We start from the raw sequence: 24,427 nt of genomic DNA on the forward strand, positions 1-24,427 counted from the left end.
TAGGGGTGAAGGAGTGTGGGGGGGGGTGTGGGGAATGAAGGTGAGGCGTGACATAAGCGGGATGCCCCCCACCCCAAAAAAAAAAAAATTAAAAAAAATGAGGTGAAAAACCTTTATTTTGACCCCCCCATCCAGCCGCACCCCCTTTCCCCCCCCGCCCACCTTCCCACGAGGAGAGACACTCAACGATTCTTTATATAATTTTTTTATTTATTAGCTTATCGTCAATTTTATTTATTTTTTTAAATTTTGGGGGGTGACACCCCAAAAAAAAGAGATTCCCCCCCCAAAAAAAAGCCCCCATCGACGCGCTCGGCGCTCGGCTTGCCGCGGCTGAGGGGAGGGGGGGGGGGGGGAAGGCGGCACAAAATGGCGGCGCCCAGCGGCGGGGCCAAGGAGGAGGAGGAGGAGGAGGCGATGGCGGCGGCTGTGGTGGAGGAACCGGAGCTGGGGAGGCTGGAGGAGGAGGCGAGGAAGCGGCAGGAGAGGCTGCGAGCCCTGAGGCAGCGAGCCCTGCAGGTAGAGGGGCTGCGGGATAGGGTGCCGGGGGGGTGCGGGAGGATGGAGGGATGATGAGGGGGGGGTGGGTGCTTAAAAGCGCTTCAGCGCCCCTAAAATCCTCTCAGCGCACCCAAAACCGCCTCAAAATTCCCAAAACTGCCTCAAAATCCCCTCATGACTCCGTCCCGCCAGCCCAGGCTGCTCCCAACCCCATCCAGCCTGGCCCTGGGCACCGCCAGGGATGGGGCACCCGCAGCTCCTGCGCTGAAAATGAGCATTTTTATCCTAATACCCAACCCAAATTCAGTCTCTTTTGGCTTAAAACCGTTACTCTTTATCTTATTGCCGTGCTCTGTGATAAATATGTCGGGGAGGTGTGATTCTGGGGGTGTAACAGTTCAGGAGGCGTTGGGGGGTGGTGGCTTTTGGGGTATGGGGTTGGACCTGAAGATATAGGGGAAATGGGTTTTGGGGTGTAGGAACAGGGTTGGTTTTTTTTGGAAAGGGATCTTCTAGGATTATCTCTTCCAGCTGCGAGGCCTTTTTAGGGCTAACCAAAAATTTAGGAATGATTTGGATGGGAAGAGATTTGTCTTTTTTTAGGTTAAAGCTGTCAGCCCTTGTCCTGTCACTGCAGCCCCATTTGGGAACTGGGAAGCTGTTGTAGGGTTTCCCTGGAGGATTCCCTATTCCAGGCTGAAGACCTTGGTGGGGTCTGGATCCACCAGGTTGGCGGGGCTGAGCATTTTGGGGTTCGGGTTATGGGATGCTGGGCATGGAGGACGGCTGGTATTTAGGGTGAAAAAGCGTGGTTTTTGGTGCAGGGGTTTGGCTAGGGGTGTAGGGGAGAGCTATGGGGTAAAGGGTGGTGGGACGGGGCTGGGGAAGGGGATTTTAGGGCTGTAAGGTGAGGAGGGTGGCAATGGGGTGCGTTTGGGGCAGGAGAGGGGGTCTGAAGGGGTTTGGTTAAAAAAGGGTGCAAGAAAAGGGAGAGGTGCAAGAGCTGGAGGAGGGAGCTGGGATTTGGGGTTCGCTGCAGGTAAATGAGGATTATTAGGGTTTTATGAGGGGCTGCAGGGGGAAATGAGGTGCTCTGGAGTTCAGTCCCGTGTCCCCATCTACAGGTTCTCGTCCATGGGATCTCCTGGATCCCTGAGCTGAGAGTGTTGAAATATTTTTATTTATTTCCCCCCGATTGGAGAGCTGAAAGAAGAACGGGTGTGAGAACCCGGCGGTGCCTCCCGAATTCTGCCAGGCTCCGGCGTGTCTCGGCAGGTCCCGGCCTTGCTTCATTCACCCTTTTCGGGTTCCTGAGGCGGTTGCGAGCTCTTCCCCTCCTGCCACGTCAACCTCAAGCTGTTGGTGGAGGTTTGGATGGTCCGGGAAGGTGGGAAGGTGCCTGCCCCTATGCCGAGACCTTCCTGGGGTTTCTACGCCTCCTGCTGCGTTCCTCGCCTTGAAACACCCGTCCTTATCCGTGCCGAGCTTTCAGGGAGGGGAAAAACCTTTCAGTTTTTCTTCTCAGCAAGAAAAAATGACGGAAAGAAGAGCTCCTGAATTTTTTTTTTAGGCCAACATGAAGGGAGCGAGGCTTCCTGAGCCCAAAACCCGCACGCATTCCCTCGTGGCAGGGAGCAGGGACTTCGTGGGGCAAACCGAGGCAAACCTGTGGGGCCGTGAAGTCTGTCCCTGCGCCTACATCCCTCCAGGATTATTGCTTTTAATTATTATTATTATCTTTTTTGTTGTCAGGCTCTGAATTTCACCCCTTGCCTTCTTGCTCGGTGACGCGTGGTCGTAAAAAAAACCCTCCCGCTGGATTTCCTTGTGAGTCACCCTCCAGCCGGGAGCTCCTGCTGTGGAACCAGTCGAGCCTTCCCCCGGCCTTCAGGGCGTGCTTGTGCCACCCCAAACCCTGGCAGAGGGCGCGGTTGGAGTTGTCTGACTCTAATCTCCGGTTTCCAAGCTTTCCTTTTATTTTTTTTTTTGTCTTTTTAAAGCCGGATCGAAGCATTTTACAGCTGCTGCTCCCCGGCTCCGAGGCTCCTGCAGCTCCTGGCTTTTAGAGAAGCCCCTCCTGCAGCCTGTCCCTTCTCCCAGCACAGCACGTGGTTTGTTGTAGCTGCTCCTGTGGCACCAAAACCCTTTTTTTTGGTGCTTTTTGGTGCTGGGATTCTTCCCTGCATTAACCAGACCAGTTTTATTCCCCTGCAGTGAGCGTGATCGGTGCTGGCTCAGCCAGCTCGGGCAGCACAACCTCTTTCTGTTCCGTCGCTGCCGCTTCTGTGCGAGCCCTGCTGATTGCAAGATCCCCGTTTTACACCCAAACAAACCCGAAACGGAGCTGGGGGAATAAAAAAACGACAGCAGCCTCTTATCTGGCAGCCTTCGGAGAGCCGTGGGAGTAGCTGTGGAGCAAAAACTGCGCCGGGAAGAGGAAGCTCACGGGGAAACTGTGCAGCTTTTAACGGGGCTGCGCTCGTTTTCCACCAGCCTGGGACGTTGGGAAGCCTGTCTGAGGCCGGCTGGTTGTGTTTTTAACCCACGCTTTGCTCGTGTTTTTGCTGCCACCTTTAATTACCAGGAAACTCCCCCCCCGGGTTCCTGCAGTGGAAGGATGGGGGCTAAAACCTGACAATCTGCTCCCTTCCTGCTTTTTTTTTTTTTTTCCTCGCCTAATGGCTGCAAATCAGATTAAAGCCTCCAGATTGCGTTTCTCAGGGAGACTTATTATCTTTAGCGTCTTTTGAAGGGGATCTTTTTGCTCACTTTAAGCTTAGGCAGGGACACAAAACGCGGTCGGGGACACAAAATGCAATCATGAGCTTTGGCTAGCTGCTCCTTATCATTATTTAACGCCACATTTTGAGGTCCCAGGTGTCCTGGATCCGTTTGAAGCTCCTGCCAGGCGAGGGCTGTGCAAAACCACGAGCGCTTTCAGGCCGGGGACCTGACGCGTTCACGACCACTTTACAATTTTCCAGGATTAAAAAAAAAAAAAAAAAAAAGGAGCCCAGTGGCACGGAGAAGCAGAAAACCCTTTTGCTGCCAAATCCCCCGTGCTGAAGCCCCAGATAAAAAGCTGCCAGGGAGCCGTGCCGAGGGGTGCCAGCCTCTCCGAAGGGCTGGGTGTTGCTGCAGGTCCCCTGGGTGACTCCCGAGGAGCCGAATTTCCATAACCGCGCCGTTCTGCCGGGCGAGTTGATAATTAACTGCGGCTCCTCCTGCTTGGGGACGAGGTTGCCCTTGGAACAAGCTTTCTGAGGCCTTCAGTCTGCCCGTTTTGGGGTCAGATGGGCGTTGGGCTCAGGTTTACGTTGGTTCAAACCCAAAAAAATCACCACAGCTCTTCCAGGTGACGTGATTTGAGAGAAATTTGGGAGCGCTGTGCACGCCAGAGCTTCTCTTAAAAGCACTGGGGGCTTTGTGAAAGCGAAGCCCGTTTGGGGATTCACCCGTTCGGTGGAAAACTGCTTGGTTTTAGAAATAAAAGGGGGGTGTAGGAGGTCTCAGGCCTCTTTCTGGTATCCAGTGTGGTGTCTTCAAGGCTTTTCCTGAAGGAGGAACTTCTGTTGTAGTTAAAAATCTGTGTGTGTGCAGAAATAAGTATATTTAGAAAGGGATTTGATGGGTTTTCTGTCTGGGGAGCAGCAGCAAAACGAAGCAGTAGGGACACAAGGAAGCACGCGCGTTATCTCCTTGCGAGGAGGCCGGTGCTTTTCCCACAGCTCCTTATTTTTAGCCCTAGATACGGGAGCAGCGGGGAGGAATTCTTGTCTCAGCTCTTGCTCGTAACCTGCCCTTGCCCCTCTGACTCAGCTCCGAAATAATTCGGGTGTGCGGCTGCTGCTGAGGTGAGAGGAAGCTCTCGTTGGCACTGGTGACAGCTGAATGAAGCGTTGAGAGTTTTCCTCTACCTTTCCCTGCCAGTTTTTAGGTTTTTTTTTCCCCTCTGTGATGTAGCAGCCCCAAACTTAAATTGGGGTTTAACCTTTGAGGAGGAACTGGCAGAGTTTGAGATCTGCCTGCCCCGATGCTCCTTCATCCTGATTTCCTTTCGCATCGTGGTGATGGGCAGCGGGTTTTCACCTAATATTTCTCTTTCCAACTTTACCCATAAGAAAAATAATCGCTGCAGCTCGAGGGCCCTGCAAACATCACAAAAATAGGAGGTTTTGTCTGGAAAGAGACTCTTTTTCTTATTTTTAGACCACCCTGCTGCGACATTTCGGTGCGAGCTCAGCTGCTGCTGCCTTGTTACGAAGTTTAAGTCAGAAAAACGTTTCGGGTAGAGCTCCTGCTTTATGAAACCCCGGAGAAAGCACCCACGAGCTGAGTCCAGAGGGAAAATCTGTAGGAAAACCGGCCTGCTGGCTTCTGCTGGTCACAACCCAAAGCAGCTCCTGCAGGAATTTCTCTTGGCACCTCGTCCTGAGCGCACCTCGCTGGCAAGGCCGCCTCGGCGCGAGCTCTGTAAGCTGTGGTTAAAGCCGAGAGGCTGCTTGCTGAAGAGGAACCGTGTGGTTAAAGGTCACTTTGGAGCTCCTCTTCCCGTGTCAGCGCTCGATTCCCTTTCGGATGCTGGGTTTTGGTGTTTTTCAGAGGCTTTTCTTGCCTTTTGACAACTCGGGGTGTCTTTTTGGTGCTACCTGGCGCTCGATGCCTCTTTTCCGGAGGCGATCCAAGCAGCAGGCTCCTTCCTCGATGCATTTAGGACAGAGATTGTTTGCCAAATTAAGAAAACCCGCTGTAAAACCCATTTTTACCCATTTCTTGCAGCTGATGCAGGTGGCTCTCAGCTTTCTGAGCCCGTGCAGCACGTAGGACGAGACCTGCAGCTCTTCCCTTCCTCTGGCTCCGGTATTGTTCTCGCCTCTCTTGGGATTTGTATGGCTTCGTGCCCAGCCCTCCCCTGCCTGGTGGCCTCGGGTTATTCCCTCTCCTCGAGGCCCCGAGGGAAACAGGGGAGTGGGGAGTGCTGGTGGGGCTGTTTGGGATTTTTTTTTTGGGGTTAATTTCACGTTAAGACACAAAAAAGGCAGAAAGTGGCTGCCTTGTGCCGCGTTCCCCATCAGGGAGAGATCAGCTGAAGGAGAAGGCTCCAAAAACCTTCAGTGCTCGTGTGGCCGGGCACAAAAATAACGGGAGAAAATAAGAAATAGAGCAAATAATGAGATCTCTGCTCCGAAATAGTGCAAAACCAGCACGGGGAGGCATCCTTCGTGTCCAGCGTGTGCGTGAATTTCCCTGGGTGTTTCCCTGTTGTGTTTAACACTTCGAGCCCTGGCTTTTTTTTTTTTGTTTTTCCTGTTGCTTTTGGCTTTGTGGCTGTCAAATCCTCCCCGGGGGCGGCGTTTGGTTGTTGTCCTGGCTAAATAATGAGGCGATTCCCAGCAAAAAACCACCCCAAAACCTGGCTGTCCCTCTCCTTTTAGAGCAGGACCTGCGGTGCGGAGGCACGAGGGGATGCTGCTCCTCCTCCAAAATCCTCCACCAGCGGAGAGCGTCGCGGGGCTGACCCGAGCAGTCAAAGGTGCCTTTCTCCCACCCAGCCCTGGCAAACCCAGCGAGCAGAGCAGCCACGGAGCTGCTTTTTCCCTTCTTTTTCGCCCCAAAAAACCTCAAACCCAGCTTGGGAGGCAAGCGGGAGCCCACGGGGGTGGCGGGGCGGGCGGCCTCTCCGCCAGAGCCCTCGTGGCCGTGTCACGCCTCACGTCGGAAGCGGTGCCTTGGCTAAAACCCAGGCTTTTGTCTCGATTTAGCATCGCTTTTTTTTTAGGACCGAGGCAATTCCTGCCCTTCCCACCACCCTTTTCCTCCCGGTTTTTTCCCCAGCCTGCGTGGCCCCACGCCTCCTCTTCTCGGGGCACGTTTTGGGAGCTTTTGTGAGCTGCCACCCCGTTGCGATCGCTGGTGTGGGGTCTGCCACAGCCCCGTTAGTGGGATCGGGAAAGGCTGGGGCTTTTATATGGGATTTTAAGGGGTTTTGGGGTGCTTGGCTGGGCAGGCTGCAGGCTCCAGTCCCTGCAGGGCGAGCTGTTAACAGCCAAACCCCAAAAAGCAAAAACCACCCCGAGCTCATCCCGTTAATCCCACAGCCCCGTGGATGCCCTGCCGTTATCCTGGGCGCCTGTTGTGTGACCTGTGGTGGTTTTTATCCCAAACTGAAAACCTTTTGGGACCTTTGTGGCTCTCCCAGAAACGAGGGGATCATCTGGAGCCCCCAGAAGCTTCTTTAGGGGCAGGCACAGCCCCGCACACCCCTTTGGGCTGCCGTGTGGCCGCGTCCTGCCCCTGCTGCCACGCGTTTGACCCTGCTGCGAGCTGGTTCAGGAAGCTCGACGCCTTGCTTGCTTTTTTTTCCCTTTTTTTTTTTTTTTTTTTTCCCCTCCCCTCCTTTTGTTGGGTTTGTTTGCCTGGGGGAGGTTTCCCACGGGGCGAGGCGAGCGCCGCCGGGGACGGACGGGTGACGGGGACGGGGCGGTGGCACCAACACCCTGCAGGGGACGGGCTGTGGGGAAGATTTCTCCTCTACCTGCTCCAGTTGCAGGTAAAGGAGGAATTTTCCTCCCTTCCTGTGTAATTTTGGGTTATTTTCTCTCCCTTTCCCTTTTTTCCCCTCTTTTTTTATTTCACAGTCGATGCTCGCGCTAAATCTCCGCGCTATTTGCTCGGGTTCCCTGCTGCCCCTGCTGCTGCTGCTGCTGCTGTGCAGGAGGTGCTCCAGCATCCCCCGAGGGGTCTGCCTGGAAAATGAAACCTTCGGAGAGGTTCTCGGGCTCTTTAGAAATCCCTAAATAAATAAAATAGGGGCAGAATTACGCAGAGGAGCGCTTACTCCATGCGTTTTTGGGGAGCCACGGAAAAGGAAGGGCTCAGGAATCCTCGTGCAGGGAGTTCCTTGGCTTTGCAATTAAATATTTTGTTTTCAGCCGGGTTTTGTGTGTGGCTGGAAGTCCCCTTTGGCCGTGACCTTGCACGAAGCAGAAGAGAGCTGCAGGTATCGAAGCCTCGCCTCCTGGCAGTGCCCGATCACCTCGGTGCCGGGCTCTAAAGACCTGGCTCGCCCCTCCTAGGCAACAGCCGAGTTATTTCACAGGGCTGCGTTCGTTTCCCCTCGCAGCATCCCTCTGGGGTAGTTTTGAACCCCCCCAGTTTCACGGATGGGGGAATTCAAAGCTCACTGAAAGAACGTAAAAACCCGAAACGAGGGGCTGTGCGTTGCCGAGCTGTCTCCGAGCTACACAAACAGCTCGATAATGGCAACATCTCCTTTTAAATTCCCTTAAATCCCCTCGTAGCCTCCAAAAAAAAGATTTATAACGCCAGCGAAGACGTCTTGGTGCTCTCCAGGCCCCTCCAGCACCTTTCTCCCTGCAGGAATTGAGGCCGAGGAGAGCCCGTGGTGGGTACGGGCTGGTGGCACCGCAACCAGCGGGCTCTGGTTTAATTCATGGAGGTGAAAAATTAAAAAAACAGCCTCCAGAAACCAGGTTAATCATCAGCTCCAGCAATGCAGAGTTAGGTTTGTCTTGCGCCCAAGCGGCACCGCTTAGTTAGCACTGTGGGGCTGTGATTTCGGTGTGAAACTCGGGTGTTTTAGCTAACTTTTAAAAAAAAAAAAATGTATAAATATAGGGCCAGGGAGATTCATGCACGGACCTTCTTCTTCTGCAAACGTTTCACCTTTCTTCAGGGTCCTGGTGTGTGAACGCAGAGCTGCTTGTAGTCTTTTTTTCCCTTTTTTTTTCTTCTTTAGAGAAATGAAACCGGCCACGGGCAGCGTTTGGTTCTGTTTCCCCTTTTGTCCCACAACAGAGGTGGCATTAAGGCACCGAACCCCGAGCCAGCCTGCTTTCCCCTGCCCTCCCGCCCTGGAGAACACGGGTTTTGTCCCCCAAATATCCACAATATCATCCCGGGCAGCTAAGGCAGGGCTGGCTTCTCAGCTTAACATAAATTTGGGGGAGATTCTGATGATTTCTGAGTGTTCGGTGCTATAAATCAGTGACTTTTGTTGGAGCAGACGGGGAGTGATGGGCACGTTGTGAGCAGCCAACCTCAGCCTGGTCGGTGGTGCTGTGGGTTATCGGGGGGGAAGAAATACCTGCGAGTGTTTGCTGTGTAAACAGCACGATTAAATCATAAAGCAATGAATTACGGGCGCCTTTCATCTCGGAAACGGGTTATTTTGGGAGGCACTGGCACAAAGCGAGGGGTTGGATTAATTTTGTTCGGGGGAGGTTTTGTTCCTTTGCTCTCCTTTAACCATTTCCATAGTAACCAGCGGGGACTGAACCGGGATTATGGCTTCAAGAAGGAAAAAGCTGCAGGGCCGTAGCTCAGGCTCTTCTAAATCCCTTATTTATACGATTACCGCGAGGACTGTGACGAGCAAATGGCTTCTGAACAGCTCCTGATCGATTTTGGTGGGTCTCGAGGCATCTCTGACTCTCCCCACAGTGAGTACGTTCAGCACAGAGCTTGGAGAGATCAAGGAGAGCAGCCAACGTCACCAAAAAAAAGCAATGACTGCTCCTTACCTGGATGAAACCTGCTTATATCAAGCAAAAAAATGGTGCTGTGGGACCTGGGAGCTTTTCTTTTTTTATTTTTTTTCCCTTTAACACCAGCTCCTGCAGCCAGGAAGCAGGGAGAGCAGCTCCAGGGATGGAGCCTGCTTTTTTTTCCCAGCCCTGACCCCTTTTAACTCCTCGAGAAGAGACGTTTATTTGCCGGAGAAGCACTTGACTGGTAACAAAACCGTCCTCCGAGCCTTAAATGAAAGATAAGGAGAGCTTCAGTATTCCGGTCACTCCCCGAGGAAAGCGAGCTGCTGTTAGCTCCCGGGAGGAGGAGAAGCTGTAGGGTCATTTTGTTGGCTTTTAGGGGATCCAGGGGATCACCAGCTGCATTTAATGCGGGCGCCCAGGCGATTTGGGGAGGGGATGGAAATGCAGCAGGACGGGCAAAATGGGAGATCCAAGCAGAAATTAAACCCCTGCAGTTTCCTTCCTGGGACTTTGCTCAGGGCTGGCCCTTCCCAGAGGGGGAAGCAGTTCTTCAGGCTGATTTTTAAGGCGGTGGAGAGAAGGAAACAAATAAAAGATCTGGATTTATGAAGCCTCCTTTGGGAAGGAGGTGAGAGCCACACTTGTGTCACGTGGGGACGACGAGCCGGCGGTGATGAGAGGATGTTAGGTACCGAGCAAAACCACTCCACATCAGCACTCGTGGGTAATTTGCACCTAGGAATCCTAAAATAATCAGCCCGAGAGGTCGTTAGCCTGCTGCGTTTTGATTTTGATCTTTTTTTTTTTTGTTCCAAGCACTGGATAAATTCCAGGGGGCTGGCAAAACACCGCAGTTTGAGACTCCGGGCAAGAGGGGTGAGCTGGGTCAGCAAAGCGATTTATTTAGGGCCCTTTTTGGCCCTAAACCTTTGAAAGGTGACGCAAAACCCTGCCTCTTCCCTTGTTGTTAGGGTGGAAGGAACCAGAGGGCTGCACGGGGCTCCTGCCAGGAAGGAAAAGCGCCGAAGCCCAGGGGGATTTCTCATTTCTCACATTCCTGGGCACGGCGCCTGCATCGCCCGGCACCGGGGGCTGCGACCCGGCTCCCTGCAGCCACCGGGATGGGCAGGAGGGGTTTGTGTGCTGGAACAAGGAGTGGGAATCCCAAAATGCCAACCCAGAGCTCGGGAAGTGACAGAAATGTTTGCCACCTCGCTCTGATCGAGGCTCAGCTCCCCACAGACCCCTCTTTGCTCCCCTCGGGTAGGTGTGAGCGCCTTCCAGGTTGCTTTCACCGAGCTGGCCTGACTTTGGGACTGCCAAATGTGGTTTTTTTCCTTCCTCCTGGTGCAGCCTACGAGTCAGCGAGCTTTTTAATGCCAACAGCTTATCTTTGAGCTGTCTCCTCGCAGGGGCTGAAGGATGGGAGTGACTTTTTTTTTGTTGGCAGGCGCTTGGCAAGCAGCCTCGCCGAGCCCGGCTGCGTCTCCAGCCTCAGGAGCAGCTCGCCACGGGGTGCTAGAAAAGAGGAATCGGGCGAGGGTGGAAGGGCAGGGGGGTTATTTTCGGCTCCTTGCACGGCGGTGAGGTTTTAGGTAGGGGAAAGTGAAGTTCAGCGGAGAAATGGGGAGAGCCCAAGTGCTGCTGTGCGCCCGTGGGGCTGCCACCAAGCACGGGGAGACATCAGACACCCGCGGGAGGCGATTTGGGGAGGAGCCCTTCCTGCCCTGAGCTGAAGAAACGAAAGTTGTGACCCAGCTGGCGAGCACGAGCACGTGAAGAGGACGGCAGAGGGGAAAATTCGGAGCCCGGCGGGGATCCCTGAAGATGCTGCTGCTGTGTTGAGCCATGGGGTAAATCCAGCGAGGGCGGAGAAGGAAAAAGAGACGTGGCAGCGATGAAAGGAAGAGCTGTAAGATAAGATGTGTGTTCGAGCCTCTGCCTCTATCAATAAATGATCACGTAACGGGACCCAACTCTCCCAGCCCTTGATCCCACGCTCCATCCTCACCCCAAACCCCTGCTTGTAGGGGAATCGCCTCCGAGCAGCCGGCTGCGTGCGGGAGGAAGGAGATGTTTTAAAGCATGTGTGACCCCTCTGAGGCTACGGATGCTTTAATGGCATCTTTGCAGCTCTCTTTACACCCAGCCCTGCAAGCTCCAGCCTCCTGCGGGGTTTTTTTTTGGGGTGAGGAAGGGTGGAAAGCAGAGGAAGGAGCTTCTCCAAGGCTCAGCAGGGTGCTGCTGGCCGTGCACGCTGCTCGGTGCCTCGTGTGTGAACTCAAGGAGCGCTGCGAATCGGCTATGGGCTGGGACCCTGAGTCCCACAGAGTCCCACAAACACATTTAGGGACTCGTGACAGCTCCCCGCACGCAGCAGCGGGTGAAAAATGCCGTTCTCTCACAGCTCTGCCCCTTTTCGGTGTGAATTCCCGTGCTCAGAGGCAGCACCAGAAGCCCTGCGACTCGCTGCGGGGCTTTGGGCGCCGCGCGGACGAAACCGAAATCTCGCTTACAGCCTGCAAACAGCAAAGCGTGGGGAATTTCTCTTCCTGGGGCTCGAGACATCCATTTCGGACCTCGTTTGTGTTCTGCTTTCACACCCCTCTGCCCAATTTTCGGCGGGTGGTGGCGGGGAGCAGGGTTCAGAGGGCGCGCCGCAAATGGCCCCGTGCGGTTGGAGACGCGGCGGCGCCTTGATCCTCGCTGCCATCCTCATCATCCTCACTATCCTGCTCTTTCTCCTGCTTGGCATCTCTAAAAAAATTCAGGAAATTAACAGGACTTTAGGAAATATTTGGGTGGCGATGGGGAATGGGTTGCAGCAGGTACCAGGAACCGGGGGCTTTGGGCAGGCTGTAGGGGAGCGGTGGGATTTCAGTGCCAAATTATTTTGGTGTATGGGGGGAAAAAGATATGCAGAGGTGCAGGAAACGCAAGGCTGTGCTGGGAAATGAGCGTTTTCTCCCCAAATCTCTCGTCAGTGTTTCAGAACGTGCTCGAAACCCTCCCGGATCAAACTCCAGTGAGAGCGTGGGCTGGGAGAGCGTGCGCGGAGTGCGAGGAGACGAAAGGAATGAGAAAGTGAAAGAAGGGGCTTCCCCCGGCTCGCACAGCAGCAGAAAGCTGCTCGTGGGCTGCTTTCAGCCAGCCCAGCTCTGTGCTGGAGAAGAAACACGTGTGTGACAGCAGAAGCCTGCTTCTGAAAAACAAAACCCACGTTCGGAGGGGGTTAAAACAGCCAAATACTGGTTTTAGGAGTGATTGTTGTTTTTTTTTTCCCTTTATAAAGAGCGCCTCCAGCCAGCGCCGGGCCTGAACCAGCAGCGAGCCGTTTGCACCCGAGCTGGTTTTTAACCCGGGATCCAAAATAACATTTTAAAGCTTACACATTCAAGGGTTTTTCTCGCAGTTTCGCCAGGGAAATCCTTCCTTCCTCGCCTTTTCCTGAGCGCTCCCGCTGCCTCCGAGGGCAGAATTGACTTTTCCGTGCCAGTTCTTAGGGCGCTAAGAGGAGAAAAAGGGAAAGGCAGCTTCATTTCCAGCTGTCAGAGCTCAGCAGTGCTTTCAAGCCCCCGTGGAAGGGCTCCGAGCTGGGCTGCCCTGCGTGGCTGCAGGGCCTGACGGAGTAAACTCTTTGTCTTTTCAGAACAAGAGCAGCGGCGAGCCCGAGAGCAAGCAGTTCAGAAGAGATGACGAAGAGGAGACCGTCAGGCACAAGTAATTATTTATTTATTCCCAATTCTCTCTTGTATGTACCGTTTGGGCACTGCCCTCGTGTTTGCTGATTAGGATCGCAGAATCACGGGGTGATTGGGGTTGGAAAGGACCTCAGCGACCACCTAATTCCCCCCGCTATGCCACCACCACCCCAGGTTGCTCTGAGCCCCATCATTTGGCTTCTAACACACAACTTGGGTTGGTTTTGGTGTGAATTTAACCTCCTGATCCGCGATGGGGGAACGCCGAGGAAAGCCCTCCAGCCATCTTAATGTATTTCTGGGGGCAGCAAGGGGAAGGCGATGCCCTCAGAGGCACCTGGAGTACAGATCGATTCCACATCGATCACTCCATCCCCATCACTCACACGTACATGGTTTAAAAGTGCATTTTTTTTCCGTGCACCGGGGCTTTGCAGCTCACACCTGGCCCAGTGCTGTTTGCTCCCATCACCAAAAAACGTGAGCGCAGGGGAACTGCGGAGAAAACAGAACGAGATCCCCGCTGCCCTGCCTGCTGCTGCTGGGGAATAACTCCTGGCAGGAGCTGCGAGCCTTCTCGAGAAGCACCAGGTGCTGTTTTTTTTTTGGTTTTGGGGCTGGGAGCGCTTCTCGAGAGCGATCTCAGAGGCTGAACTTTCATCCGGAGGCGCCGCCGGTGGGTTTCGTGCCGGCGGAGTCACGGGATCCGGGCTGAGGCTGACGCAGGAGTTTAAAGATCTCGGAAACGCTGATGAATAATGAACGAGCAGCTCTCGCTTTGCAGCCCTGCCACCTGATCTGCGGCGTGGCGAGGTGCTGCGGGGTGCTGCTGCCCTCAAACGAGGAGCATCGCGTCTCCTGCGCTCCTAAAAGCACCACCCGTCGGGCTAGCAGCGATGTGCGTCCCTACACCCAGCTAAAAATCCTGAAATAATCATTTTTGTCTCTTTTGACCGACTTTTAGGCCAGGGATCACTTCTTTTTAGCCACCTGAAGCGTATCAGAGGTGACGTGGTTTTATATCAAACCTTCAGCATCACCCCCTGTTGATCCAGGAGGTCTTTTTTTAACATCAGGGAGCTCTCCTCGTGCAGCAGGTTCAGCAAATCCTTCCTCTGCCTGCAGCAATGCCCTTGAAACCTCACTGAGGTTAAGGGCAGAGCGAGCAGGAACCCCTGTGCAGTCACCAGGAAACTGCCCGTGGACGGAGGGCATCTCCTAAAATCCGTGGGAGTGATGCCTCCGGGCAGGGAGGCAGCTTTTGGGGCGAAAAAGTTTCCTTTCCAGCTCGCTTTCCCCGCAGGAGCCTGGAGCTCTTTGCCAGGATCCAAATGTGACTTTTGCAAGGCAAATTAGAGCAAGATCGGCTCGGCAGGAAACGTTTGAATCACAAATTTGGCCGAGGCGAGTCGTCGCTTCGCAGCTCAGCTCCAGCCCGTCCAGGGATTTCTGTTTGACTCGTCGAATGCCCTTTTTTTTTTCTTTTTTTTTTCTTTTTTTCTTTTTTCTGCTGGCTGAAATCGGCCGTGTGCTTTGGACGAGACCAGCAAGCCGCTAACCCGCTTCTCATCTCAGATTTTCATTTCCCGGCGAGCTCGGCTGAACTTTCTCAACCCTTCGAAAAGGGGGAACCGCTGAGCGCCAATGCCTCGCCGCCGGCTGGTGCTAAAAGGTTGAGCTGAGATGATTTGCTCCTGGTCCTGGGAGCTAAAGCCTGGTCCCTCAGCCCCAAAAACAAGAGCCTGGGTAGCTGGGCTGCTTCCTCAAGCTGCAAACCACCAAAAAAAACAGCGGAGGGAGGTGAAACCTGGTGGCTGAGGAAATAATCTTGCGGCCAGCGTGCAGCGTTCGGGCGCACCGTGTAACCGGGGAAGCTGCTCCTGCTTTGGGGGTGCCCTGCAGGAAGGCAGGAACAGCTTTGGCTGCTCTCTCACCCTTAGGGGCTGGGATTTAGGGCTGCTTTGGCTGCTCCTCGGGGTGGCTCTCAGGGCAGGACTGACCACCAGGCAGGCTTTAACCACAGCCTGCTGCCTCCTCCCATCCTCGGGGGCCAGGACTTTGCACCCTGCAGCAGAGCCAGGAGCCTGCTTTGCAGATATCTTCTAGCTGCCAGCGTGACGACACGATTTGGGGCAGCTTCCTGTTTTTTTTTCTGCTCAGCTCACAGCTCTCCCCCCTCTATTTCTTTTTTTTTTTTTTGTGTGTGTTCCTTGTTATTATCTTTCACGCCGCGAGATACCGCGGCGGGAACAAGTGCTGACGAGGCCCTCGGTGCAAAACGCAGCAATTTAAGCTCGGGTCTGCCTCTCTGGGGGGGTTGATATTTCTAATAGTTTCAGCGCCTGGCTTTATTTGCTTCCCAGCTCTGCTGCCCAGGGGCGTCGGGGCGTTAAAAGCGTGAATAAAAACCCAAAGCAGGGCTTGCAAAAGGAAGGGGGATCAGAAGTCGTCGCCGTAGCTAGAAATCAACCCTCGGTGAGCTGCTGCTCGTCAGCTGCTGCTGTTTCACCACTGAATCAGCCCTGAACGTTGCAGCTCGGCTGAGTGCTGGGCAGGAGCCGGGGGAAGAATGTCACGGGGCAGGGCAAAACCACTTGTTTTTCTTTTTTCTTTTCTTTTTTCTTTTTTTTTTTTTTTCACACCTCCCCTCTGCACGAAGAACGCAGCAGCAAATCTGCTCCGCCGAGGCTGGAGCACGGTAACCGCCGTGCCGTTGTCCTCCCTCCCGTCCTGGAGAGGCTTGTGGAGGGCTCAAAAAAATATTAAATACGGGAAAAAACACATCACATCTGTAAGGAGGTGGTGTTTTTTGATAGCCAACCCCCTGCCTTGCCCCCCTTCCCAGCAGTGCCCTCTTTATTTCAGTATTACGTCCCTCCCGTAACCAAACCGGAGCGTTTTGGGGGCTGAATTTTGGGTGTTTTTTTCCTCCCTGCGTCCTGCCTGCAGGCAGGGGGTTGGCGTGGTGCTCGGGACCCCCGAGCCTGCCCTGAACATCTTTTTATTCCCAGCTTGGCAGCTCTGTGCCGTGCGGGGATGCGAGGTGCTGCAGCGGGTGTGAGCATGGTTATCCAGGCGCGGCGCCGCAGGGGAGCTGCACTCGGGGCTCTTTGAGGAATATCAAAGCTGCTTGGAGGAATATCGAGGTCCTGAGGTCCTCCAGGTGCCACCAAGACACCTTCAGGTGCCACCAAGACACCTTCAGGTGGCCAAGACACCTTAATTTGGCCGGACAGCCTCGTGGCACCCTCCTGGTGCATTTGGAGTCCTTCTCCTGCAGCGCCCGGAGATGCAGCTGCCCGCCCCGAGCGCCGTCTGCGCTCCCGGAGGAGCACGTCCTGAGACAAAAAAAACTCCGAAAAAAAACCCCCAAAACCTCCTCAAAAATAAAAACAACACCTCCTCGGTGAGCTTGGGGGCTCGAGGTGGAAGAGAGGCGCCTGTTTTTTGGCATTCCTCGAGTGCCTCTGGGAGGAGGATGCGCTGCGACACGCTCGGCTCTGCGCCGAGATCCCTCTGCAGGGGCTGGGGGAGCTGCCGGGCTCTGCCCCTGCTTGTTGCTCCCTCCTCTCCTGCCCCGGGTGAGGAATCCAGGGACGGGTGAGGAATCCAGGAACGGTGGGAAAAGCTTCACCCCCTTGATCAAACAGCAAAAAATTAGGGTTGTGAAACGGAACCTGCACCGGGGCCGGGCGTGAAAAAAATCTTGCAGTGCCCCCAGAGGGTGGTGGTGCTGCAGCTGCCCCTCAGCACCTCCCTCGTGTCTCCTACTTCTCTTGCGTGCCCAAATGTGGCTTCCCAGGGCCTCCCAGGAGCGAGTGAAGCTCGGGGAGGCAGAGAAAAACCCAAATTCTTGCCGTGGTTTCTCTCTGAAGGACGAGATGGAAAGTGTCACCAAGGATATTTGGTTTCGAGCCGCTTGGAGCGGCCGTGCCAGAAAGTGGCCGGCTCTGAGAGCAGCTCGAGGAGGTGGAAAGGCAGCAAGTTCTCAAACCAGACACCATTTCTCCACGCCTTCGGGAGAAGATTGCCCGAAACAGCTTGAGGAAAGGGTGTGAGAACACCCAGGACTTCCCTAAAAGAGCGCAAAGTCTCCAACCTGGCACTCCGGAAATAATTCCTGAGGGTCTGGGCGCTAGGAACGACTTGGTTTGGATGCTGCCTTGCTTGCAGCATCCTCACGAGCGACAGGACATCAGCACGGAGACCTCAAAAGTCCATTTGTCACTTGAAGAATGATGTTTGCTCCGTGAAGCCCTCGGGGCTGGGGTTGTGAAGGTTTTTTTGGTTGGTTTTACAACCCCAAAAGCAGCGCTGAGCATCCCGCGATGTGCACGGAGCCTCTCCTGCGTGCCGTGCTGCATCCAGCCCTCCTCCTTCCCCAGGAGGAAGCTCCGGGCCTGCGAGGGAAACTGGATTTGAGGCTTTTTTTTGTTGTTATCGTGGGCACTTGGCTAATCCACCACGTGTGCAGCAGGCCAGGCTGGCTTTCTGCAAAACAGCCTCAGAGGAACCGCTGACACCTGGCCTTTATTCAACCCAGCCCTGCGGGAGACCCCTGGCTGTCTCGTTAGGTGGATATTTGGAACCCTTTTAATCCTTCCTGCTGTTTTGGGGGCTTGCCCTTCATCCGTCTGTCCTTATGGATGGATAAAAAATTGGGGAGAGCGAGGCAGCAGCTTCTGGTGAGCCGAGCACGGCGGGGTTCGCCTGCCGAAATCCCCCGCGGGTGCGCCGGGCGCCGCTGATTCCCGGAGGCAGGTGCAGGGAGCTCCCTCATCATCCAGCAGCTAATTAAAGGGATCCCTTTCTGATTTCTGCTTTGTTTTCCCCTCCCTCCTGCAGCTGTGTGCGGGTTTAACAAGGAGCCGAAAGCACCGGGGGGAACCGAGCTCGTGCCCTGCCCATGGCACGAGGGGAGCTGGGCGCAGCCCCGCGGCCGCTTCCCCTTCTACAAGACCTCTGCTGATTCTGCTCCCGTCCGTGCCAGCACCTGCTGGGTTGTGCAGTGCCTTTTTTTTTTTTTTTTCTTCATTTTAATCTCCTGGAGAAATCTCCGGCGAGCACGGGCAGCGCCGGCTAGCAAGGCTTTTGTTTGCCAGCCCAGGTGGGGCTTTTCTGTGGGCTAAGCGCGGAGCGAGCAGCTTGCCCCGGCAGCCCCTCTTCCCTGCTCGTTCCCCACGCGGTGCCGGCCTCCCGATGAGTTTGGGAAGGGGCTGAAGCTTGTGGGAACGTTGCTAAATCGTTTTCGGCTGGGGCAGAGCAGCCAGCGTTGCCGGCACAAGCTGCTGATGTCGAAATAGGGCTTGTCAGGGTGCAACGCTAACGTCTCGCTGGCCTGAAGGAAACAGCTTGCTCGGCTCCCAGCTCTCGTTTCAGCCCCTCTGACCTTAGGGCAGCCTGTGTTTGGTTTCTATTCGGCTGCGGGAGAATCCTAAACGTGAGTTAAACCCAGCAGAAAGCGGGGGAGAGGCCGAAAGTCGGCGTCCTGCACTCTGGTGCTGCCGCTTGCTCCGATAAATCCTCTCCAGCGAGCAGGAGCAGGCTGGTGGCCAGATGTCCAGCATCACAGCCTGACACCCCGTTGCCTCCCGGGTGAATTAGCTGCCTCCCTCCCCTCCGCCTCCGAGGTGAGCAACAAAATTTGGCCGTCCCTAAGCTCCTGGTGTGCCGGGGAGAGCTGTGCCTGGCCGTGGCATCGCCTTCTGCCAAAAATAATCGCTTGATCATCCCAGATCAGGCTTCCCGAAAAGCCCTGCCTTGCTGGCTGGGGAGTGACGCTGCTGGGTCCGGGTTAATGCAATAAATTCCTCCTCCCGGGGCACGTGTGTGTAAAAAAAACCAAACCAACCCTGTAAAACCTCACAGCAGCTTGTCCTCGGGGGTGGCTGCTTCCTGCGCCGGGCGCAGTCCAGGCGCGCCTGGCCAGGGGGAGGTATTGAAGCAATGGGCTAACCACGAGCTAATCACGCCCCTGAGTTTCTTTTCATCCTTTCTCCAGCAAGCTGGCTGAAATCATAAGAAATGGCTCATTTGTAGCCCAATTTGAGGCAGGAGAAGGGGGCAACCGGATGAATTTGCCAGGGATGGGGAGGGCAGGGTGCTGCGCCCCGGGGCTGTGCGCTTGTGCTCCGGGGTGGGTTTCCCCCTTGTGCTTCCCACCTCTCCCATCCTTCCCCTTCTCATCCTGGGCTGTAGCTCGTGTCCTTTTCTCCTCCCTTGCTTTGCTGCAAGCCCCAGGGATGAGCTGGATCTCACCACGGAGCCTGGCAAAGCTGGAGCAAAGCCCCTCGGCGCTGCCCGAGGCTGTGCTGAGAGCCCGGGGCAGGATCCGAGCCCGCAGCGAGTGCCTGGGTTTGTGCTCGAACCCATTCAACCCACCCAAAGCCTTTACGTGCATTTAATCTCCAGCGTGCCCGCCCCTCACTGCCCTCTCCTCTTCTCCTTCCTCCCCAGGGAGATCAAACTGCGAAACTACGACCCCGAAGATGAGGAGCTGAAGAAGAGGAAGGTGCCCCCGGCCAAGCCGGCCTCTGGTGAGCAAACCCCGGGAGCTGGGGCGAGGGGGGACCCAAGCAGAAGCAGAAGCAGTGGTGGTGCTGCTGCCAGATCGGGCAGAGCCCTTGCAGGGGTTTTATTAACTGCTGGGACGAGGCTGACAGCACCCTCACAGCACATTTCATCCTCTCCTGCTGCCAGGCAGCGTTCAGGGGGAACGAGGCAGCACTTAAAGGGCAAAAAATCCAGCACAGGACTCTGCATCCAACTGGAGGTGGAGACCTGGTTGGCAGGAATGCTGATGCTGTGCTTTCTTTATCATTTTTTTAAAGTTTTTGACTTCTTTCCACCCTTCCACTCTTCCCCTGTGCGTGGTTTGGGATCGGGAACAGCAATTTTTGAGTGTTCCCAGTAAAACCCAAGCTCCCTGCCACCCCCCTTTGGAGCCGCGGTGCCCGTCAGGTGCAGCTCCCGTGCCTGCAGCAACCAAACCCCCAGTCCTGGGGCACTTTGAGCAGGGGCTGGGGAGGGAGGAGGACGGAGGAACCGGACTCAAAGCGGTTTCACACTGAATACACCTCGGGCACACGCGTTTCCTGGAGCAGGATTCGGTTCATCCCTGATGGATGTGCTCAAGCCTCGGTGCTTGCACTCCCTCCTTGCACCGACACCTCGATTAGCAGAGGGAAAGCTGCGTGGTGACCCCTTAGCTCCCCTTTTTTCCCTGATATCTGGAGCTCCCAGATACCTCACAGAAGGGCAGGGCTGGAGCTGGGTCCCTGCTAGGTGCCCCACGCTGCGCCCTCGGAGGTGAGTCACAAATTGCAGATTCAAACCCCGCAGACCTGCCGAGCAGCTCATCACTGCAGACCTTGCCAAAACAGGACTTGAACCCTGAAGACTTCCTGCTGCTGGGTGCTCTTTGTGGGGTTTGCCTCGCTTTCAGGTGGTTTTGAGGAGTTTCTTAAAGGATTTGGGTGGCGGAAGGGTGCGTGGACCCACGGGGATTCGCTCGTAGGTGATTCCTCCGAAGGCGACGCCGTTCAAACAGGCTTTAATAAGCTGCTCTGAAACAAGCCTGGGTTTTCTGGTGGTTTTTTCCCTGCTGTCCCCTTGCTGTGCCTTGTGCTGACGCTGGTCCTGTTCCCCCATCTAGTGGAAGACGTGGTGAAGGAGCAGCTGGAGGCTGCCAAGCCGGAGCCCATCATCGACGAAGTGGTACGTGCACCGAGAGCTGCTCCGTTTCGGGCACTCCTCTGCCTCCCTTCCAGCTCTCACTGCCTCTCTCCTCTTCCTCCTTAGGATCTGGCAAACCTGGCCCCCAGGAAGCCGGACTGGTGAGCGCTTGAGGTCCCGGTGTCACCGTCCCCTCGGGGTTGTCTGCTTTGGGTTAGATTTGCTAGAAATGGGAAACTCAGCTCGTCCTGCTAGGAAAAGCACAACGTGGCCCCTGCCTTCACGTCTGCCCGGATTTGGGGATTTGTTCTCACCCTCTCCTCCTCCTCCTCCCCAGGGATTTGAAGCGAGACGTGGCCAAGAAACTGGAGAAGCTGGACAAGAGGACTCAGAGAGCCATTGCTGAACTGATACGTGCGTGAGGGTGCTGCGGGGTGCTGTGCGGGGTCACCCCACGCAGGGCACACGTGGGGAGCTCCCTGCCTTGCTGCTGGGCTGGGGAGGGACTGGTGGAGCTCGATCCCCTTCCCAAAAGGGGAAGGCAGCCGTTTTGGGGTTGCTCAGCCTCTCCCTGTGGGTTTCCCAGTACGGGAGGCCGATTGCTAAGCAGCTGCTGCTTCTCTCTTGCAGGAGAGCGACTGAAAGGGCAGGAGGAAGAGCTGGCATCAGCAGTCGGGTCGGCAAAGCAGGATGGAAGCGACTCAGACTGAAGAACTCCATCCAGCAGCCTCGGGCACGGGCTCTGCCAGCAGCACCGAGCCCATCGCCGGGACACGCTGAAGCCCCCAAGTGCTGCCGTGCAGCTGCTGTGTGCTCAGGACCTGCTCTGTGCTGGGAAAAGCGCCCAGCTGAGAGGCTAACACGTTTTTTTTTCTGCTCCTTGACATTCCCAGACCCTGCGGGCTGTGCAGCCTGTGCCCCTCCTCCTGATGTTTTCTAACGGACAGAGTTTGTTGGAAGAAATCTTTTCATAATAAAACAATCCCCCCGGGGAAGAAGCTGTCGCTTGTTCTGTCAAGGTTGAGGCAGCTCAATTAATCCTCGGGGACTTCAGCCCACTGGGTTTTCAGGTCCCTGTCCCCTTCACATCCCGTGGCAGCGGGGATGTTGCAGGTCGGGCACCTCGGCCAGCCACTGGGGTACCCGAATCCTGCGTTTGAGTGGAAAGCGGTTTTGTCCCGAGGTGAAACATCTGGTGCACACAACCCTGACAGCGGGATTTAGAGCAGAGTTAACCTGTGATAAAAATAGCTGTTCCTGTTAACGCCCGCATCCCGCTGCTTTTAAAAGCCTGTTGAAAGAGCAGCTGGGAGGAGAGGTCCTTAACACAGCTCTGGAAGGGGCGCAGCAGCCTGTCTGGGCAAAGGGTGGCATTTCTGATCCAGGACGAGGTCCTTGCAACTGCTCCTTGGTTGCAGCCACCCCAGAAACCAGCCCTAATGCCCCTCACCCTTCTTCCCAGGCTGTTTCTGGCCAGAAATCCCTCAAAGTCTCCACCAGAGACCGTGCCACGTCGTTTGGCCGGGGTGCTCTTGGCCATCAGGTTCCCGTTTTGTCCGGGCGCCAGCAGCTGGACTTGGTGATCCTGGGGGGGGTCCCTTTTGATTTGGAGGATTCTGTGAGAAATGGGGGTGGGATCAGCTGGTGTGGGGACACCCTCGGCGTGGGGCAGAGCACGTGGGGATGCTCTGAGGGGCTCGACCTGCTTGAAAAAGAACAGGACCCACCGAGCTGCGGCACTGACGGCTTCTCCATCGCCAAAGCAGAGCTGTCTGCTGAGCTGGCGGCCTTCCCTGCTGATGAATTCGAGAGTGTTTCACGATGGCTCCACCGTGTGGGTATTTTTGTGCTCATTTATTAATTATCTTGGCCATCACACGCCTTAACGTGCAGTTCCTTCACCGGGAAGGAGATTGGGGAACGCGATCCCACGTCCCCTGCGGAGCCATGGCCTCTCCTCCGTGAGATGCCCTGTAGATGTCAGCAAACCTCCGCACACAAAGGAGCACAGCAAGGGATGCAAATTCCCCGAAAGCTCCTTTTTTCCCCAGTTTGGCTGCAGGCACAGCCCTTCCCGGAGCAGAGGTGCCCGTCTTGTCCCCCTGCTCGTGGCAGAGCAGCCGTTTGAAGTCGTATTTCCTCGCCACGACAAAACGAAAGCAATTAAAACCCGCTTTTCTGGACAAAGGGAGCATTCTTGAAAGATCTTTTTTCTCTTCCAGCCCTGCGTGATAATGCCACTTGGAAATGAAAAATCAAAAAGGATTTATTTCCAGACAAACCCAAACGAAACGTCTCGGATTTGCCTCGCCCACGAGCTCTCTGCTTCTGTTCCAGGCTGAAAGGTCCCTGTATGGGGTGGGGGTCCCTGTGTGCGACCCCAAACTCTTTGTCCCATGGATTTCATTTATTCCTTGGCTGCGTGGCCACAGGGTGAGGGGCTTTGTGCCTTTTAAAGGGCTCTGCCCTGAGCCCGTGTTTATCCTCAGGACCCTTCAGCATCCCAAACAAAGCTTCTGGTGGCCCAGGGGTTGTTTTAACTTAACCACGGGGTTTTTGGGATGCGTTGCGGTGTCCCAAGGACCCACCTGAAGCCCCCTTGGGGTGCTCAGTCCTATGCACGTGTCCTTGGGGTGCTGCTGTGATGGAAACACTCCGAAAAACATCACAGATTTGCTTCCCTTGGTTTCCCTGGAGGAAAAGAGCTCCTCTGAGCGCTGGGCTGGAAGAGGACAACCAGAAACGAGAGCCCCAAAAACCAGGAGGCGACTTGGCTCGAGGTCCTTTGCGAGGTGGACAGCGGGACCAGAATTACCAATTTCCTCTCCTTTCTGCCTCCCTACCAGCGGAGAGCTCGGGGACACCCCTGGAGGTCACCGGGTCCAGCCCAAGCAGGGCCACCTGGAGCAGGTTGCCCACGGCCACTTCCAGAACGGGGACAGCCCTGAGGACGGCCCAGAGCTGGCTGTTAAAAAAGACCTCAGGATGGTCTCCCGATGGCTTTTGGGACCCAGTTTTGGGGCTGGGTTCCTCCCCTGGTGCCTGCCTCCTCCAGGAGGTGGAGGTTCAGCATCTCACGTGCATCATCCCCAGCGCATCTCTAAAAATCTGTGTCAGTCAGCATTTTCTCAGGAAAAATTCATTTCTCAGCTGGGGATGGAGAAAGAGAAAGGGAAATCGCCTCCCCAGCATCCCAGATCTGGAACGGACATCCCCTAATGCAAGGAAATTCAGCCACTCAGGCTTTCTGCTAGCTTTCTCCTCCCTCTCCCCAGGTTTTCCTGTCCTCGCAGGGAGCTGGGTTTGCTTTCCAGCAGGGATTTTTGGCCATCCAAGTTCACCGCGCTGGAACACGCCTCGGTGTTTATTATTTAGTTCCTGGTGGTTTGCTATATATGTAATTTTGTGTGTTTGTAAACGTATATATATATATTTCCCCTTCTTATTTGCAGAGATAAGCTTCAGATTATAATTATGAGATTATAATTATCAGATTATCTCCAGCCAGGGTTTGGAGATGCTCACGCGCTGAGACCAAACACCTCGTATCCCCGTTAGGATGTGCCCAGGGTGCCAAACTTTCATACTTTTGGGACAAAATTTGCCATAGGGTCACCGTAGGAAGGCTTGGTGAGCCTTGCAGCGTGCCCTGCTTGCAGGAGCCGCCCCCTCCCACGGGGACATTTTGGGGGTTTTGCTCTGCAAAGCCCTGCGTTCGCTGCGAAGCTTTGCCCACAAGGTGCTCGTGAGCAGTTTCGGATGTCCCTTTTCTGCCCCATTCTTTCAGCAAGGGCCGGTTTTCCAGTAAACTCTGAATATTCATGAGCAATTTTCCAAACGATGCGGGGATCCTTCAAAAGCAGCCTTTCACGGCTAAATAGCGCAAGCGGGTAAGGAGCGGGGTTTTGTTTCTGTTCTGTGGAAAAATCTCGTGATTTGGGGTTCTTTCCTCCAAAACCCAAACCAAATTCAAAGCTCTCCGCAACACAAAACAAAATTAAAAAAAAAAACCCTGTTGGGCTACTCAAAATGCCACTC

The 24,427-nt window shown here is 55.1% G+C and overlaps 1 protein-coding gene across 1 annotated transcript; it reads left to right on the top strand.

The window, feature by feature from the left end:
• The first annotated feature begins 354 nt into the window (after positions 1-354).
• On the top strand, positions 355-21,407 carry CCDC12 (coiled-coil domain containing 12). Its single transcript, XM_082753234.1, has 7 exons — positions 355-519; positions 12,664-12,734; positions 19,172-19,251; positions 20,370-20,431; positions 20,516-20,550; positions 20,727-20,803; positions 21,020-21,407. Exons 1-7 carry the CDS (start codon positions 370-372, stop codon positions 21,097-21,099), a joined length of 555 nt encoding a protein of 184 aa, XP_082609360.1. The 5' UTR covers positions 355-369; the 3' UTR covers positions 21,100-21,407.
• The last annotated feature ends 3,020 nt before the right edge of the window (positions 21,408-24,427 follow it).

This window comes from Aythya marila, assembly GCF_965140915.1.
Source record: "Aythya marila genome assembly, chromosome: 2".
Lineage (NCBI taxonomy): Eukaryota > Metazoa > Chordata > Aves > Anseriformes > Anatidae > Aythya > Aythya marila.